The sequence below is a fragment of the Pseudopipra pipra genome, chromosome 20 (genome assembly GCF_036250125.1).
Source record: "Pseudopipra pipra isolate bDixPip1 chromosome 20, bDixPip1.hap1, whole genome shotgun sequence".
Taxonomy (NCBI): Eukaryota; Metazoa; Chordata; class Aves; order Passeriformes; family Pipridae; genus Pseudopipra; species Pseudopipra pipra.
Genome location: NC_087568.1, coordinates 6,316,633 through 6,330,784, shown reverse-complemented (window position 1 = coordinate 6,330,784; position 14,152 = coordinate 6,316,633). Strand labels below are relative to the sequence as shown.

Here is a 14,152-nt window from a genome sequence, read left to right as displayed (position 1 = left end):
TCTACAGAAAAAGGGGAGAAGGGTCAAGTTTACCTGTTCACCACTAATTTTCCAGTCCGGGATGCAGTAGCAGCTCCTGTGAAGTAGATGGCCTTCAGACAGAAAGCAAAAAACTAAATTCCAAAGTTATATGTGAGATGTAGCAGCAGTTAAATGGCAGAAGGAGAATGGTGGTGGACGTGGCTCTTGCCTGATGCCACGCAGAGCTGAGAGCCACAGGTCTGCATCTGGGCTCACTGAACTAGGGAGTTTGTGTTGGTGGTACCATCCAAATTGTATTTTCATCAACCTGGTAAAGGATTCCCCAAAATGCTCTCTAAACCCCACCCCAGACCTGTTCAGCCCGAAGAACAGTCCTTTGTGTCATGAAACACATTCCTGTCCAGCAGGATTCACCCCCCAGCTCATCACCTTTTTCTCTGTCCCCCCTCCCTGCACAGATCAAGGATGGACGCTGGCATCGGACTCTCTTTTCGTTTCGGACACAGGACCCTCAGCAGCTGCCAATTGTCAACATCTACAACCTGCCCCCATCCGAGCCAGGAAAGCAATATCACCTCGAGGTCGGCCCCGTCTGCTTCCTTTGAACCAAGCTATGGAAACCGGGCTCCGAGGCTCCGACCCCACGGTTGGCCTGTCCTTACACAGGCTCTCCCACCTCTCTGCAGCAAGGGCAGCTGGGCTGTATCTTTTGGGTCAACTCTTGCTCTAAGCCTTTGGCTCAAGGTCTCAAAGAACCCGTGATCTGCTGAACTCAGCCGGGTGTTGAAAGGAGGAAGAACAAGGACGTGACCAGTGAAAAGGGATCAGGGGACTGGATGTTGCGGTTCCACACACAAAGCTTTTCCCATGACCAAAGAAAACATTGAGAGAAACCTCAAGCGACTTGGAGCGTGTGGGGTTTTTTTTTGTTGTTGTTTCTCCCTCACCACCACCACCACCCATTTTGTCTGGTTCCTGAGTTACCAAATGTTCTTTCAATTGAGAAAAATAATTAAAAAAAAAAAAATAGAGCTTCCCTCTCAGAGCTTGTCACCTTCTGGACGGCCACGTGCTGCATCAGGTCTCCCAGGCGGAGCTGCAAGTTGAATCTGGGCTGCTCTGTGTACAAGGAAGCATTTTGATGTGCAATATTAGAAGAAACAAAATATATATATTATATTATTTAAAGCAAAAAGAAAAAGGAAAAAAAAAAAAGCTAAGTTCCTCCTCCTTCCATGAGTTTGATCAACATCCCCTCTCACGTGTGGTGTTGGGGTAGGGGGAGAGTCCTTGAAGCCAAGAGTGGGGACTGGAAGGAGGAGAGGGGAAGAGATTGGTGCTAAAATAGAGAGAGGGAATGGGCTCGTCTGATTTGTTTCTACCTCTCACTGTGAAATCTCTGGTGCTCTTAAAAAAGTGTGTTATTTTATATATATATGACTTTAAACTATTTAAGGTTGTGAAGGTGCTACAGTGTCTTGCCACAGACCCAAAAAACAAAAAGCCCCATAGGATCACCTCTCTCTGGGAAGAGAGGAGCTTACAGTCCACAGCTAAATCAGAGAAACAAATCACCTTAAAAGGGATCCTTTAGTGGCCGTGGATGTCATTCACATGTGACAACTCCCACTGCATCCAAAATCACCTACAGGATATTTTACAAGCAAACTTGCTTTTTTATTTTATTTTTTTTTTCGTTCATCAGCACTTCACGGCTTTGGGAGGGGAGTGAGGGACACAGCTCATCTGGAAGTGTTGAGCCTCAGAGAGCTATTTTTGAGTCAGTTGTCGTGTAACTAGTTGGGCTGTAGCTGCACTGGCCCCATGTCCATGCCAGCTGCGACTCCCTGGGCTAAGCTCATATTTAAACCCAGCTCTGCAACCCTTCCCTCGGCCCCTCTGTCAAGACTGACTTGATGGTACCTTGTTTCAGAACCCAGCCAAGCTTGGAGGGGTTTTGTTTTGTTAAGTTTTGTAGAAATTTAGTCTCTATATGTAAATTTGGAGGATTTTTTTTTTTTTAAAGAGGATAATTATGGTAATCTTTAATTCTATATAAGGAATAATATTGATGTAATCAGAGCTGTACTGTATCAGAAACTCTTCAGTGCCTGTTTGGAGTTTTCATGTCTCATATGGACTATGGAATTTATTTTTTTTGAGGAAAAAAAAAATTATCTGTGAGTCTCTCTTTGTGTATTCTTTTTTTTTTTTTTTTAACTACTGCCTGCTGGTTGATTTCCAACAACCATCAGAAAAGGTTAACAGGATCTGTCCCAAATACCTCGCCCTCCACGCAACCCCCTGCCAGAAATACCTCACCCCCAGGCCAAAATCACCATCACCCATCACTCACTGCCTCCCTGCACACCCCCCACACTGCAGGTCTCTCCATCTCTCATCCCTTGCCATTGGTTTTATGTGTTTTCCTGAGGCTGCAGTTACCATTTGTTCTCATTAAAGCTTTTTTTCCTTTTCTTTTTCTTTTTTTTTTTTTTTTTTGGACTTAAAATAAATATTTAAAACTGAGGCAATGAAACTGGACTGGAAAATGTTTTTTGGTTTGTTTTTTTTTTCTTTGTAGGAAACTAAGCAGGCAAGAGGTGCAGAAATAACCCCCCCCCCCCCCATTTCCCAGGGGTGACAACATTGGTGTGACAGTCTAGGTTCCCCCAAACCCACACCCCAAAGCCTTCCACGACCTGCCCAACCCTCAGCATGATGCTAAATGCACAACGAGGTTGGGATCCTGATGGTTCCCCACTGTTGTGCATCACCCCATCACCCCATGCCTCATCCATGTCCCCATCCTGACACAGTGCCCAGAGCAAGAGGGAAAGAAAAAAAAAAGAGGGGACAAAAAAAGGGGGAAAAACTGGAGGGGAAAAGGAGGAGAGGGAAAAAGGGAGACAAAGTGTAAGGGAAACAACACAAAGTGTAAGGGAAACAACACAAAGTGTAAGGGAAACAACACAAAGTGTAAGGGAAACAACACAAAGTGTAAGGGAAACAACACAAAGTGTAAGGGAAACAACACAAAGTGTAAGGGAAACAACACAAAGTGTAAGGGAAACAACACAAAGTGTAAGGGAAACAACACAAAGTGTAAGGGAAACAACACAAAGTGTAAGGGAAACAACACAAAGTGTAAGGGAAACAACACAAAGTGTAAGGGAAATTGTAAGGCCGGGGAGAAAGGGGAAAAAAAAAAAAGGAAAAGGGGAAAGAAAAGGCAACATGAAAGGGCAAAAAGAGGGAGGAAAAGAGGGTGAAGAAGGGAAAAACCCAGTTATGCTGCACCACAGACGCTGCCTTGGCTAGTCCCGGTTGCGACAGGAGCAGCGGGAAGGGGCTGAGCTGTGTTTGCTCACCCACTGCTCTGCCCTTTCCCAGCAGTGCTGGGACACCCCAGGGCACGATGAGGTGCTGGGTGATGGCACCAGGTCAGCTTTGGCACTAAAACCCATCTGGGCTGGGGCTGTCCCTCACACGAGCTGCCGGTCCCGAACCGCGCTGCGGTCAGGGCTAAAGCAAACACATCTAATAAATCATTCACCACACTTAAATACAAAGCCAACATTAGAGGAGCTCTAAGGCACTGTTAAATGAGGAGATTCTGCATTTGAAGAAGTTGTAATTTATGTAGTTTGTTAAAAGCCTGAGCCCACTGCTCTGGTGGGTCTCCTGCCTCATACCCAAGGCCCCGTTCCCCATGGAATCCCCCCCAGTATCTGGCCCCAAGAGCACATGTGAACCCCTGTGCCAGCCCCGTGCCCTGGCAGGGAGCAAGGCCAGTGTGAACTGAAGCCTGGGGGTGAACAACCACCCCCTATCAAGCTCTGCAGAGGTTTATTTGCCCTCTGGAGGGAAGCCACACCCAGGTCCCCTCAGTGCCCTCAAGGCCTCCAAACACACCTGGAGCTGCCAAGTGCTCCACACCCACAAAACTAGTTGCAGTTTTTGAGAAAATAAAAGCCTGCATTGGTGAAACGTTATGTTGGTGGGGTTTTCTCATCTTTTTCTGTTGGAGAAATCCAAGATTTTGCAAGTTGAATTTCCTCCACCTGCTATTGCTTCATGCCTGAGCAAACAGCCCAGCAGCAGAACAGGCACGTTGGTGCCGGGAATGTCCAGCATTGCTGGCAGCTGTATATAAGGGACGGAGCTGATCAACAGCCTGGCAGAGCAGGAGCATCCTCCCAGCTGGCCAGGAGATGCTGGCCACCATCACCCTCCTCCTGGGGCTGCCCCTGGTCCTCACCACCGAGCCCCCCAGCTGCGCCCCGCTCGTACCGATCACCTTCGACAACACCACCATCCCCAGGGTAAGCCCTGCCCTCTCCCTTCCTGTCAGCATTCCTAGCCCTTACAGGTCCAGGAAGAGGTTATAGACTCATCAGCTCTGTGCTTATCTGGCTGGCTATCCATGCTGCTTTTCTTAAAAAAAAAATCCAGACAGCTGTACCGGGGCACAGGGAAGGGGTGAAGCCTTGCAGCTCTGCACCCATAATCCCATGAGCAGGCACTTTTGGAGGCTCCTGCTTCCATCTCCTCTTGCAAGCCAGGCTGGGCACCACCATCCCAGTGGCTTGTCACTCTGTTTTAAGTCCTTCAGGTGGTGGTGACCTAGGTCACAAGTCTCCATCCACAAACCCTTCACTGCACAAACAGTATTTAGTCCCTTGGGAGTGTTTAATGGGAGGAAAGCAATGAGAACTGGGCACCGAGCAGGAGGGTCACCACCACAGAAAGAACTAGCCATCCTGGGAGCTGCAGCAGCACTTTGGCAGAGAGGGGACAAAACCCAGGGGATAAAACCCCTCACTCAGCCTGGATCCTGCCCCAGGGTGGTCACCTACCAGGGGTCCTCGTGGCAGGGGGATGGCAGGACATAGCATCTGCTTTCACTGATGCAGTACCCGTGGGTGAACCTGGTGTGGCTGCCCCAACCTTCCCCACTTCCCTCCCCTCTGCAGCTCCTGGGACAATGGTTCTACATCGTCGGTGCCACCAGGTACCCCCCTTACCTGCCAGAGTTAAGAGCAGCGAAATTCTCGGCTTTTTCCTTCTCCCCTGGCAGCCGTGAGGACGAGCTCAACATCACCGAATTCATAAGACTGTAAGGACAGGCATTCACCCCCTCATCAAGCTCCCCTAACCCCAGGGGCACTTCTACCTGCTGGTGCCATCCTCTGGGCTGAGGCACCCTTTCAAATTTGGGACTGGAGAGCAGCTGTGCCACCTTTATTTAAGCTCTGCAGTCCCACTCAAGTTCCAAGTCCCTCGGGCTTGACAGGGACATTTGCTCCATCTGACCTCTCTGCCCCACAGGAACGAGACGTGTGTGGGGAGGAACAGCAAGGTCCAGGTCTTGCAGGATAACTCCACCCTGGTGCACGGTGAGGCCCGGTCAGAGCACGGGGAGGGGATGCACCTGGGACTCTCCTGCTTCTGCCCCCCAGAACTGGGCACCACAAGCCCTTTTACACCTAAAATTGTGTGTGGAGGTGGGGGGAAAAATTTCTTCCACCCCACACCGTGGGTACAGCAGCGCTGTGGGACCAGGCTGGTCCCCACTGGGATGAGTCTCAAGGATAAAAGGGGATGAGCAGCCCCTGCCAGCTCTGCCCAGGGTGAGCCCCAGCACAGCGTGATCCCACTCTCTCCATGCCTTCCAGTTGATGATAACCAGGCGGTTTCCATGGCCATACTGATCCAAAGTGACAAGGACCTGCTGATCATGAACCACATCAACATCGACTCCCCAAGCCTGAGCCTCTCAGGTGAGTGGATGCTGCCTGGATATGTGGGGCAAAGCCTTATCCAGGGACAAATCAAGGGGCACAGGCACCCCAACCCTCACAGGCAGGGCAAAAAGCCCCTTTTCCTCTGATACAGAAAGGGGAAAGATGGGAGCAGGCAGGCAGTGGGTTCCAATCTGCACTATGGGGATCACCCAGGAGCAAAGCACCTCTAAAACTCCCTTTTGTTCCCCCCTTTCTCCATTCCTCTGACAGCACGGACACACAATGTGAGCAAGGAGCACATGGAAGAGTTCAAAGCCCACCTGCACTGCCTGGGCCTCACCGAGGAGGACATGTACTACACTTCCATAAAGGTACCAACCCCTCCCCAGGGTGGGCGAGCCCCTGGCCAGCTTCTGCCTCCAGTTGGGATGGGGTTCTGGGTGAGGTGTAAGTGTTGTTCCCTACTGCAGCTTCCCCTCTGTGCATCTCCCCTCCTCCCTAAGCATCCAACCCAGCCATTCCTTGTGGTTTTGGGGCAGAGGGGCACTGACAGCCACTCTCCCCTCTCCTGTAGGATTCCTGTCCTCCTCCTGGGGAGAAAACAGGTGAAGGTGACGCAGATCCACAGCTGGAGTAACCCCCATGGACCAGTTCAGCTGCTCCATCCTCATCCTCCTACAGCCAGGCTCAGTGCAGCCTCAGGAGCTCCTATCCAGGCTTCGTTTTTATCTCATGGATTAAACACCCAGTTCCACTGTTCTCATCTGGACCCAAAATAAACCCCTGTGTTACAATCACCAGCTGCTCCTGCTCCATCCTCTCTGGCACCATGTGCAGGACCCCCTCCTGCACACCCTGCCAATGGTGCTGCATCTCCAAACCTGCCAAGAGGTGTGAAAAGCCCCAGACAAAACACAGACAGGGCCAGATGTGGCAGCAGGCACAGAGATGCTCATCCCTCATGCCAGCTCTGTGGTGGCAGGGGATCCCAGCCTCAGGATGTTGGGATGTGAGCAACAACCCATCAGCCCTGACCCCACAGGGAGATACACAAACCTGCCAACCCCCTCAAATCTCCTCCACCATGACACTTTTAGCACCTGACATCCCACCCTCAATTTTCAAGCCAAATCCCACAAGGCTCCATCTGCACCAGGGCCTTCCACAGGGGTTACAGTGGGGTGACAAAAGGTGACATTGCGCCTTCCCTGAGTGTCTCCGAGCAGGGAAAAGGGGAGACAATGGGAAAAACCATCACCCAGGGCCAGACCAAGGGATTCAGGGAGGATTTGCTACAAGAGAGGAAAAGGTAAACGGAAATAATGCCAGAGAAGCAGGTCCTGCCCTGACCAGCAGCACAGGGACAGCAGTGGGACAGGGAGGGGAAATCAGGGAGCTGCTACAGATCTGTCCAGCAGGATAGGGGTGAGCTCCTGGGACCCACCAGTCCTATTTTTATGGCTGGTTTTGGCAAGGACAGCAAAAACACATTCCCTTCTGTTCAAAGCCGCCCTGGGCTTTGTCTGGGATGGGGGGAGCTGCACCGTACCTCATTACCAGAGCTAGGGGCAACTACAGCGGCCACTTGTGGGGGGGGAAATGGGCAAACTTAGGGCAGATTTAAGTTTTAAATGCAGCAATTGCATCGCCCCCATCACCAGCAGCCCACACCTATCCTCGGCTGCAGCCAGAGGTCCAGGGCGAGCGCCGGCGCCTAAAAGGTGCTGGTTGCATCACCGGTGCGGAGCCGACAGCCCCGGGCACATCCCGTCCCCTCCCAGCAGGGCTGCAAGAGCCGAGCGAGCGTGTCCGTCTGTCCGGGGCTCGGGAGCCATGGCGGGGATCGCGGTGACCCTCGGGCTGGCGGTGCTGCTGCCCACGGCCGCCTTCCCCTGCGGAGCCCTGCGCCCTGACAACGCCACGGCCACCAAGGTAGGAGAGACACGAGCCCCGGGGGGCTGCCCCGCTCCTACAGATAACTTGTGGGTGCTCTGCCAAGCCTCCCTGTCCCCTGGGAAAAGGGGGAAACCCCACCTTGTCCCCTCCCGGCACATCTGCCAGTGTGCCCTCGGTGAAACACCTGCAACAAACGTGAAACATTTGCTTTCCAAAACACCCCGAATCGCCCGGTTTTCTCGTGGCACACTAGCAAGTCCCAACAGCAACCTCCAAAGAAAGAGGGGTGGCTGGGTATTTTTTGGGCTGCCCTGACCCTGCTGCACCACCCAGAGCACCCACAGCACCTCTCCCAATCCCCACACGCAGCTTGTTTTTTTACCCCGGTGCAAAGGTTTCATCCGCTGGCTGCCAATGGTGCCAGAGGGAGAACTCGCAGAGATACCAATTCTGCCACGGGGAGGGTGGGAATCTCCTCCCCACGGCTCTCCCCTGCAAACCCAGCAGCCCTCACCGCCCTGCCCCTCTCTCCCCACAGCTGCTGGGGACGTGGCTGTACGTGGCCGGGGCTGCCCAGTTCCCCCGGCACCTCCTGGAGATGCTGCTCATCGACCACGGGCACCTGCACGTAGAGCCCCTCACGGACGGGCGGGAGCTGCTCATCACCCAGCACGTGGCCGCGTAAGATGCTGCCCCCAAACCCGTCCCCTCCCACCTGCTGCAGCCCCACAGCCTTTCAGTACAAAATACGAGCACAAGTTCAGATAGTTTTTTTGGAGAAATCATTCTCCTGGCTGGTCTGTGCATCCTCTCCCATCTCTTCTCTTCCTCGCTCTCTTCAATTAATTATTTATTTCAACAGTCCCCGGGTTTGGGTGAATTTTGCAGGGCAGAGAGGTCTCACAGGCACCAAGCCCTGTGGGCAAGGAGAATACCTCTGTGAAGGAGGAGAATTCTCCAGTGCCACAGCCACTGATTCTGCCAGGCACCAAAAGTTGTTTCCCTTGCCAGGTCAGACTTTCAGGGGATGATTTTTTTCTGTGCCAACACAGGTAGCAATTTGTTGTTTCAGTTATTTCGGGGTGGAAAATATCTCACCACCAAGGAGTGGGGGCAAGGCACAAAAAATGCACAGGAGAAATACCTTCATTTTAATAGTGAGATCAATTAAGCCAGTGAAGGAGGTGGCAGGTGCATGGTATGGGCTCAGGAGCAGGGCTGGGTCTTCACTGGTCCTTTCCAAGCCCATGGCATCACCCCCTGCCCCTCCCTCTCTCTCTCCAGGGGGGACCAATGTCCCACCAACAACCTCACCTACTTGGAAATCGCTGCCGGTAACACCACACTGGTGAAGCATGGTGAGCACCCATTATCCCCCAGCCCCTGTTTTTCCATGGATTGAGACACACAAAGGGCCCATGTCCATGTTTTACATCATCTGATGCATTTTCTTCCTGAGTCACTTTGCCTGTTTGAAGCCTTGGTGGGCTCCAAACAACTCCCCACACCAGGACACCCAGGGGATCACACACCCCCTTCCAGCCACACTAAACCCCACAGAGCAATGCTGTTCCAGGAGCAAACCTGCTCCCACCCCTGCTGGAGAACACCATCTTGTTTGTGAAGTTATTTCACAATCCCTGGGCAAAGCAGGGAACATTCATGGCAGTTTTCAGTGAGTTAACAGAGCTTCTCATTCTGAATTGCTTCCTCCTTGAAGAGGAAACAGGGGGAGCCATTCAGGGTGGGAATTGCAACCTCCTGGGTTACAGTTTGCACTGACCCAGCCACAGCAGCACTGCTGTGAGCAGGGGGCAGCTTCTCCACGTTTTTGCAGACCCCCAAGCTGCAAGGTCAGGCACTTGGGGTCAGGCACACCCTCATACCCCAAGCCTCAGCATGCCACACCATGCAGCACATTCCAAAAGCAGGATGAGAGTTAGGTGACTTTGGCTCCTTCACACACCAGCCCCATATTTAAGGAACACAATTCAAATAAACCAAGAACCAAACAAGTCACCTCATGTCAGGACATTTGTCCTCACACACTGCTGAGGGCTGGATTCCAGGGGCTACTGGCACTGCTCACACCTGGGCTGGGGTTTGTTGCTGCTGCAGCACTAAAAATCTGAATATTGTGGCTGTTCTCTCCAAGCCAAGACCCAGGAAACTGTGGGGACACTGATGAACCTCAGCTCTGAAGACCTTTTACTCATCCAGTACCAACTGCAGAGGGAAAGGACATATTTGGGACTGTACCTCTACGGTAGGCAAACTCCTTCCCAAAGTAACTTTGTCATGGGACACCGAAACACACACATAAAATTATCAACTGAAACCACAACAACAGCTTGGTTTCACCAACAGTGAAACTTTTCTGAGACCAGCGCTCCAGGGGGTCACAGGAGCATTTACAAAGCCCATTAAATCCCACATCTCTTGGCAGAACAGAAAGAACAAGTTAAAGACCAAACTCACTTAGGCCATAAATACTCAAAGAACAGGAAGCAAATACAACTCAGCATCAATATCACTGTAAAATCTCAATATTTTCAAGCCAACCATGATGTTTCAGTGCTTACCTCCCAGGGCAGAGCACGTGGCTTTGCAGTGCCAGCACAGGCAAAGCTGATCAGATCTACCCAAAACCTCATAAAGCACTTTTAGACCCTGATAAGGCTCCCCATTGCCCATCCAGGCTGCAAAGCAATTGATTAAGAGAGAAAACTGCCTCCATACTCAGCCTTGGACCCTCCCATCACCCCAGGAATGTCAGACTATCCTGCCATCCCTTAAAGCAGACAGGACTGTAGTTTGGGAGAGAAAAAAAAGTGATACCCAAGGCTGGTTTTGTTCATATGTGTTCACCATGGGCACGGGAGACCCCTGCAGAGACCACATCCACAGCAAGCACTGGTGGGGAAAGGAGGCAGCAAGGGCAGGGACATCCTGAAGGGCCATCCTAAGGCCACTAGTCCATATTTAACTCCTGGCAAATGCTTCTCCTCTTCCAGCCCGGAACCTGAGCGTGAGCACAGCTGACCGTGAGGAATTCGAGCACCACGCCAAGTGCCTGGGGCTGAGGGAAGAGGAGATCATTTATGCACCCTGGAAAACAGTACGTGGGTGTCCGTGGGTGGGCACGGGTCAGCAGAGCCAGCACAGCCCCCACCCCAGGCTGTACCCCCAGCTGCCAAACTGGGGTCTTGGAGAGGTGTTTTCGAGGTTGTGGAAAGGATTTAGGGGACTAAATAACCACAGGCTTGCTTAAATGGAGGTTTAAAATAACATCCCCCTGCAGATAGGTGACTCTTGATAGCAAATACCTGCATCCAAGCATCTCCAGGGAAACCTGGTAACTGCCTCCCACTGCCAGGAGAGAAATAGCTACAGCATGGGATCTTTGCCCTGAAATTCCTCATTTTGCCTCGAAACTCCTGATTTTGCCCCCCCAACCCCCAGCAGAGACCAGCTGCCCCCAGGAGCTGCAGCAAGGGTCAGGAGGGGCCAGTGCATCAGAGATTTTTCCTTTAGGTTTTTCCCCAAAACATTAGCCAGACCCAGCCCTTGCCTCTGCCACCTTACTTAGGACATTTTATCCTGCAAATGACCCAGTGCCCAAGTCAGCTTGAAAAGTGAAGATGAAAAATATCCTACCTTTTTCTGTTCCATCCTGCTGTTCCACCTCAGGAGGCTCTGAGCTTTCAGAGGTGCCCAAAACCCCCACACCAGCCAGCCAGGCTGGATCCAACATTGTCTCCAACACCCATCCAGCCTTAAGATGCTTTTTTTAAAAGTGTCCCCCACAGTTCAGGGGAACTAGGGACAGGGACAAAGGCAGGGAGTGGAACCCTCTTGCTGTGGCAGAGCCAGGTCTCCTTTCCCATTTAGGCAACAAGCAGCACCTGGGAGGAAAAGTCCAGCTCGCCCACACTAATCACAGGCAGCTGTGGACTGGGGGTTGCAGAGGCATTTGGGTCACATTTAACTTTGGACAAGGTGAAGGAAGGTTAGAGAAAGGCAAAGTGAGTGCAGTAAGACAAAACTGGCTGTCCTTACAAGCTGTGGTGCAATTGGTGTTGTCAGAGAAGGGTTTTGTGCCCAGTCAAGGTAGGACACTGCATCCAAGGAGTAAAAAACTGATTAAACAAACACAGAAAATATTTTGGGGACCTTTGTCATCAGGGTGAAGGAGATGGACGTGAACAGAGCATCAGAGCAGACTCATGTACCACTCCACCAGCCCCAGGCACTAATAGACCTTAACTTATAGCAAATGCCTGGGTAGCATGAGATTTTTACTTATTTCACCAAAAGTTTTAGTTCCCCTTTCCTTCAGCACTCACTTACTGAACCCCCAGTGTAGCACAGCTTTGCCCCAGAAACTTGGTTTCTTCTTTCCAGCACACACCTGGAAAATGTCACCAGCAGCACCTGGGCAGTGTCTGTGCCTGGGGAAGCCCAGAGCTTCCTGAGCCCCTCTTAGACTTATGATCAGCTGAAAAGGGAAAGGAAAATACTTCTTTCTTCAGTAAATTCTTTCCTGTTGGTGCCTTGGCATTTTCACTTATCCTGTTATTGTTGTTTGGACAGGAGCTGTGTCAAACAAAAGAAACAGAAAAAGGCAACACCCCACACAGGGAGCCCATGGCTGAGGGCACAGCATCACCTCCTCCAGGTACCCCCCGGCCTGGGAGTGTGGGGAACTGACCCCACTTCAAGCAATAAATGTTTTCTTCAAATTCCATGCATTTTGTTGCTGAGCTGTTGGAGAGCAGAGGGTTCTGAAGAGGTCAGAAGTGGGGCTTGCAAAAAGAAATTGGGCATCCAGTTCACCTTGTGTGTCATTCAGGTGGGAGCTGGGAAGAGTCATCCTGGAGCTTTACACCAAGCTTGGAAGAGAGCTCTGCCAAAAAGGCAGCACTGAAATGGAGCAGTAAGAGAGGCCAACCAGGAGAGGGCAATCACTAACTATGTTAAATAACATGCCAAGCCTTTGAGGAGCAAGTGGGATATACAGAAGGCTGGAAACCTCTTTACCCTTACAGCCTGGGTGCTTAACTAGAAGAAACCACCCAATTCCCTTGACAGCAGTTCGACCACCAGGTAGCCCAGATGGGGCAGAAGTTCCTGCCCAAACCCTTTGGATGTGGCAAGTGCTCCCCAATAATGTCCATCCACAGGGAAGTTTGCACACATTGACACTGACAAATAATCCTCCTGCCAGAGGGAGGGGGTGCTGGCCCAACCCAGGCTGGATTTTTACTTTTCCAGAGAAAGGGCTATGTTTTCTTATTTCCCAGTAAGCTCAGCACCGTGGAGGTGGGAAGGTACAAGTGCCAAGGTTGAAATTGCTCTCTGTGCCTCTGGTACACCCCTGCACTTGTCAGGCACCTCACTCATCCCTTATCCCACCCCCAGCCCCAAAGGGAGGACAGCACTGTCACTGCATTTGTGTAAGTGGAGGAGTTTAACAAGAGACTGCTGTTGCTGCGTGTCTGGAGAGTAGTTCAGTCTCTGCTCTAACCTAGTAATTAAGCACTGAAAATATCTCTCTTCCTTAAAAAGGAAGAAAATGAGCAAAGCTGGAGGGAAGGCAGCAGCGGGCCCCACTCCTCCCACTGCAGCTCCAGGGTGCCCTGTCCCTGTCCAGCCTTTACTGGGCAGTGTTTCAGTGTCGAGCCTTTGGACAGATTCCTGTAGCAAAAATGAATTTTACAAGATCACAGAATCATTAAGGTTGGGAAAGACCTCCAAGATCATTGAGTCCAACCTGTGCCCAATCCCCACCTTGTCACCCAGCCCAGAGCACTTAGTGTCACATCCAGTCCTTCCTTGGAGACCTCCAGGGATGGGGACTCCACCACCTTCCTGGGCAGCCCCTTCCAATGCCTGACCACCCTTTCTGTGAAGAAATTCCTCCTAATGTCCAACGTGAACCTCCCCTGGCACAGTCTGAGGCAGTTTCCTCTTGTCCTGTCACTTGTTACCTGGGAGAAGAGCCCAAACCCCACCTGGCTCCACTCTCCTGTCAGGGAGTTGTAGAGCGAGAAGGTGCCCCCTGAGACTCCTCTTCTCCATGCTAAGAAATAAATCCAGCTGATTCCCTCCTGGTCTCAGAGCACAGGTATCCAGCCAGCCCTTGCTTCAGACACCTTTTTATCACCTTGTGACATGAAACATAACCCCCCATCCCAGTCTGGGGTAGGAGAGGGCAGGGGTGCTGAGGGGATGCTGGGAGCAGCCTTGAGCGCTGCGGTCCAAGAGTGCATCCATAACAGTCTCAGCTGAGTGAAGCTGACACTGCTGGAGAGCTCAGATTACAAGGACCCAGACTTTATGAGTGGATTTATAGCTGAATAAAAGCCTTGAATTACAGTCAGAGACGTAAGGAACCAACAAATCCAGTCTGGCCCCCGCAGCAAGTTTTGTTAACCAAATCAGAGGCCACCTGCACTACCAGCTATGGCTCCTGAATGACCTTCAGGGTTAGCTCCTGGTTGGGTTGTTATTTAAGAAAAAAATTG

At 51.5% G+C, this 14,152-nt stretch overlaps 3 protein-coding genes across 3 annotated transcripts in view; all 3 read left to right on the top strand.

Moving 5' to 3' along the window:
* Nucleotides 1–2,166, top strand: part of COL27A1 (collagen type XXVII alpha 1 chain) — a 145,805-nt gene extending 143,639 nt beyond the window's left edge. The window contains exon 61 of the mRNA XM_064677080.1: nucleotides 441–2,166. Within this exon, the coding sequence (XP_064533150.1) occupies nucleotides 441–587 (147 nt within the window). The 3' untranslated portion in view covers nucleotides 588–2,166. The remainder of the gene's footprint in view (nucleotides 1–440) is intronic.
* Nucleotides 2,167–4,141: 1,975 nt separating this feature from the next.
* Nucleotides 4,142–6,526, top strand: LOC135425121 (alpha-1-acid glycoprotein 1-like). The gene is made up of 6 exons (XM_064677079.1): nucleotides 4,142–4,307; nucleotides 4,959–5,101; nucleotides 5,314–5,381; nucleotides 5,661–5,765; nucleotides 6,000–6,100; nucleotides 6,304–6,526. The coding sequence occupies exons 1-6, from the start codon at nucleotides 4,197–4,199 to the stop codon at nucleotides 6,364–6,366; spliced, it is 591 nt and encodes a 196-aa protein (XP_064533149.1). The 5' UTR covers nucleotides 4,142–4,196; the 3' UTR covers nucleotides 6,367–6,526.
* A 114-nt stretch (nucleotides 6,527–6,640) lies between these two features.
* Nucleotides 6,641–12,372, top strand: LOC135425120 (alpha-1-acid glycoprotein 8-like). The gene is made up of 6 exons (XM_064677078.1): nucleotides 6,641–7,661; nucleotides 8,164–8,306; nucleotides 8,910–8,983; nucleotides 9,781–9,891; nucleotides 10,640–10,743; nucleotides 12,219–12,372. The coding sequence occupies exons 1-6, from the start codon at nucleotides 7,329–7,331 to the stop codon at nucleotides 12,333–12,335; spliced, it is 882 nt and encodes a 293-aa protein (XP_064533148.1). The 5' UTR covers nucleotides 6,641–7,328; the 3' UTR covers nucleotides 12,336–12,372.
* The last annotated feature ends 1,780 nt before the right edge of the window (nucleotides 12,373–14,152 follow it).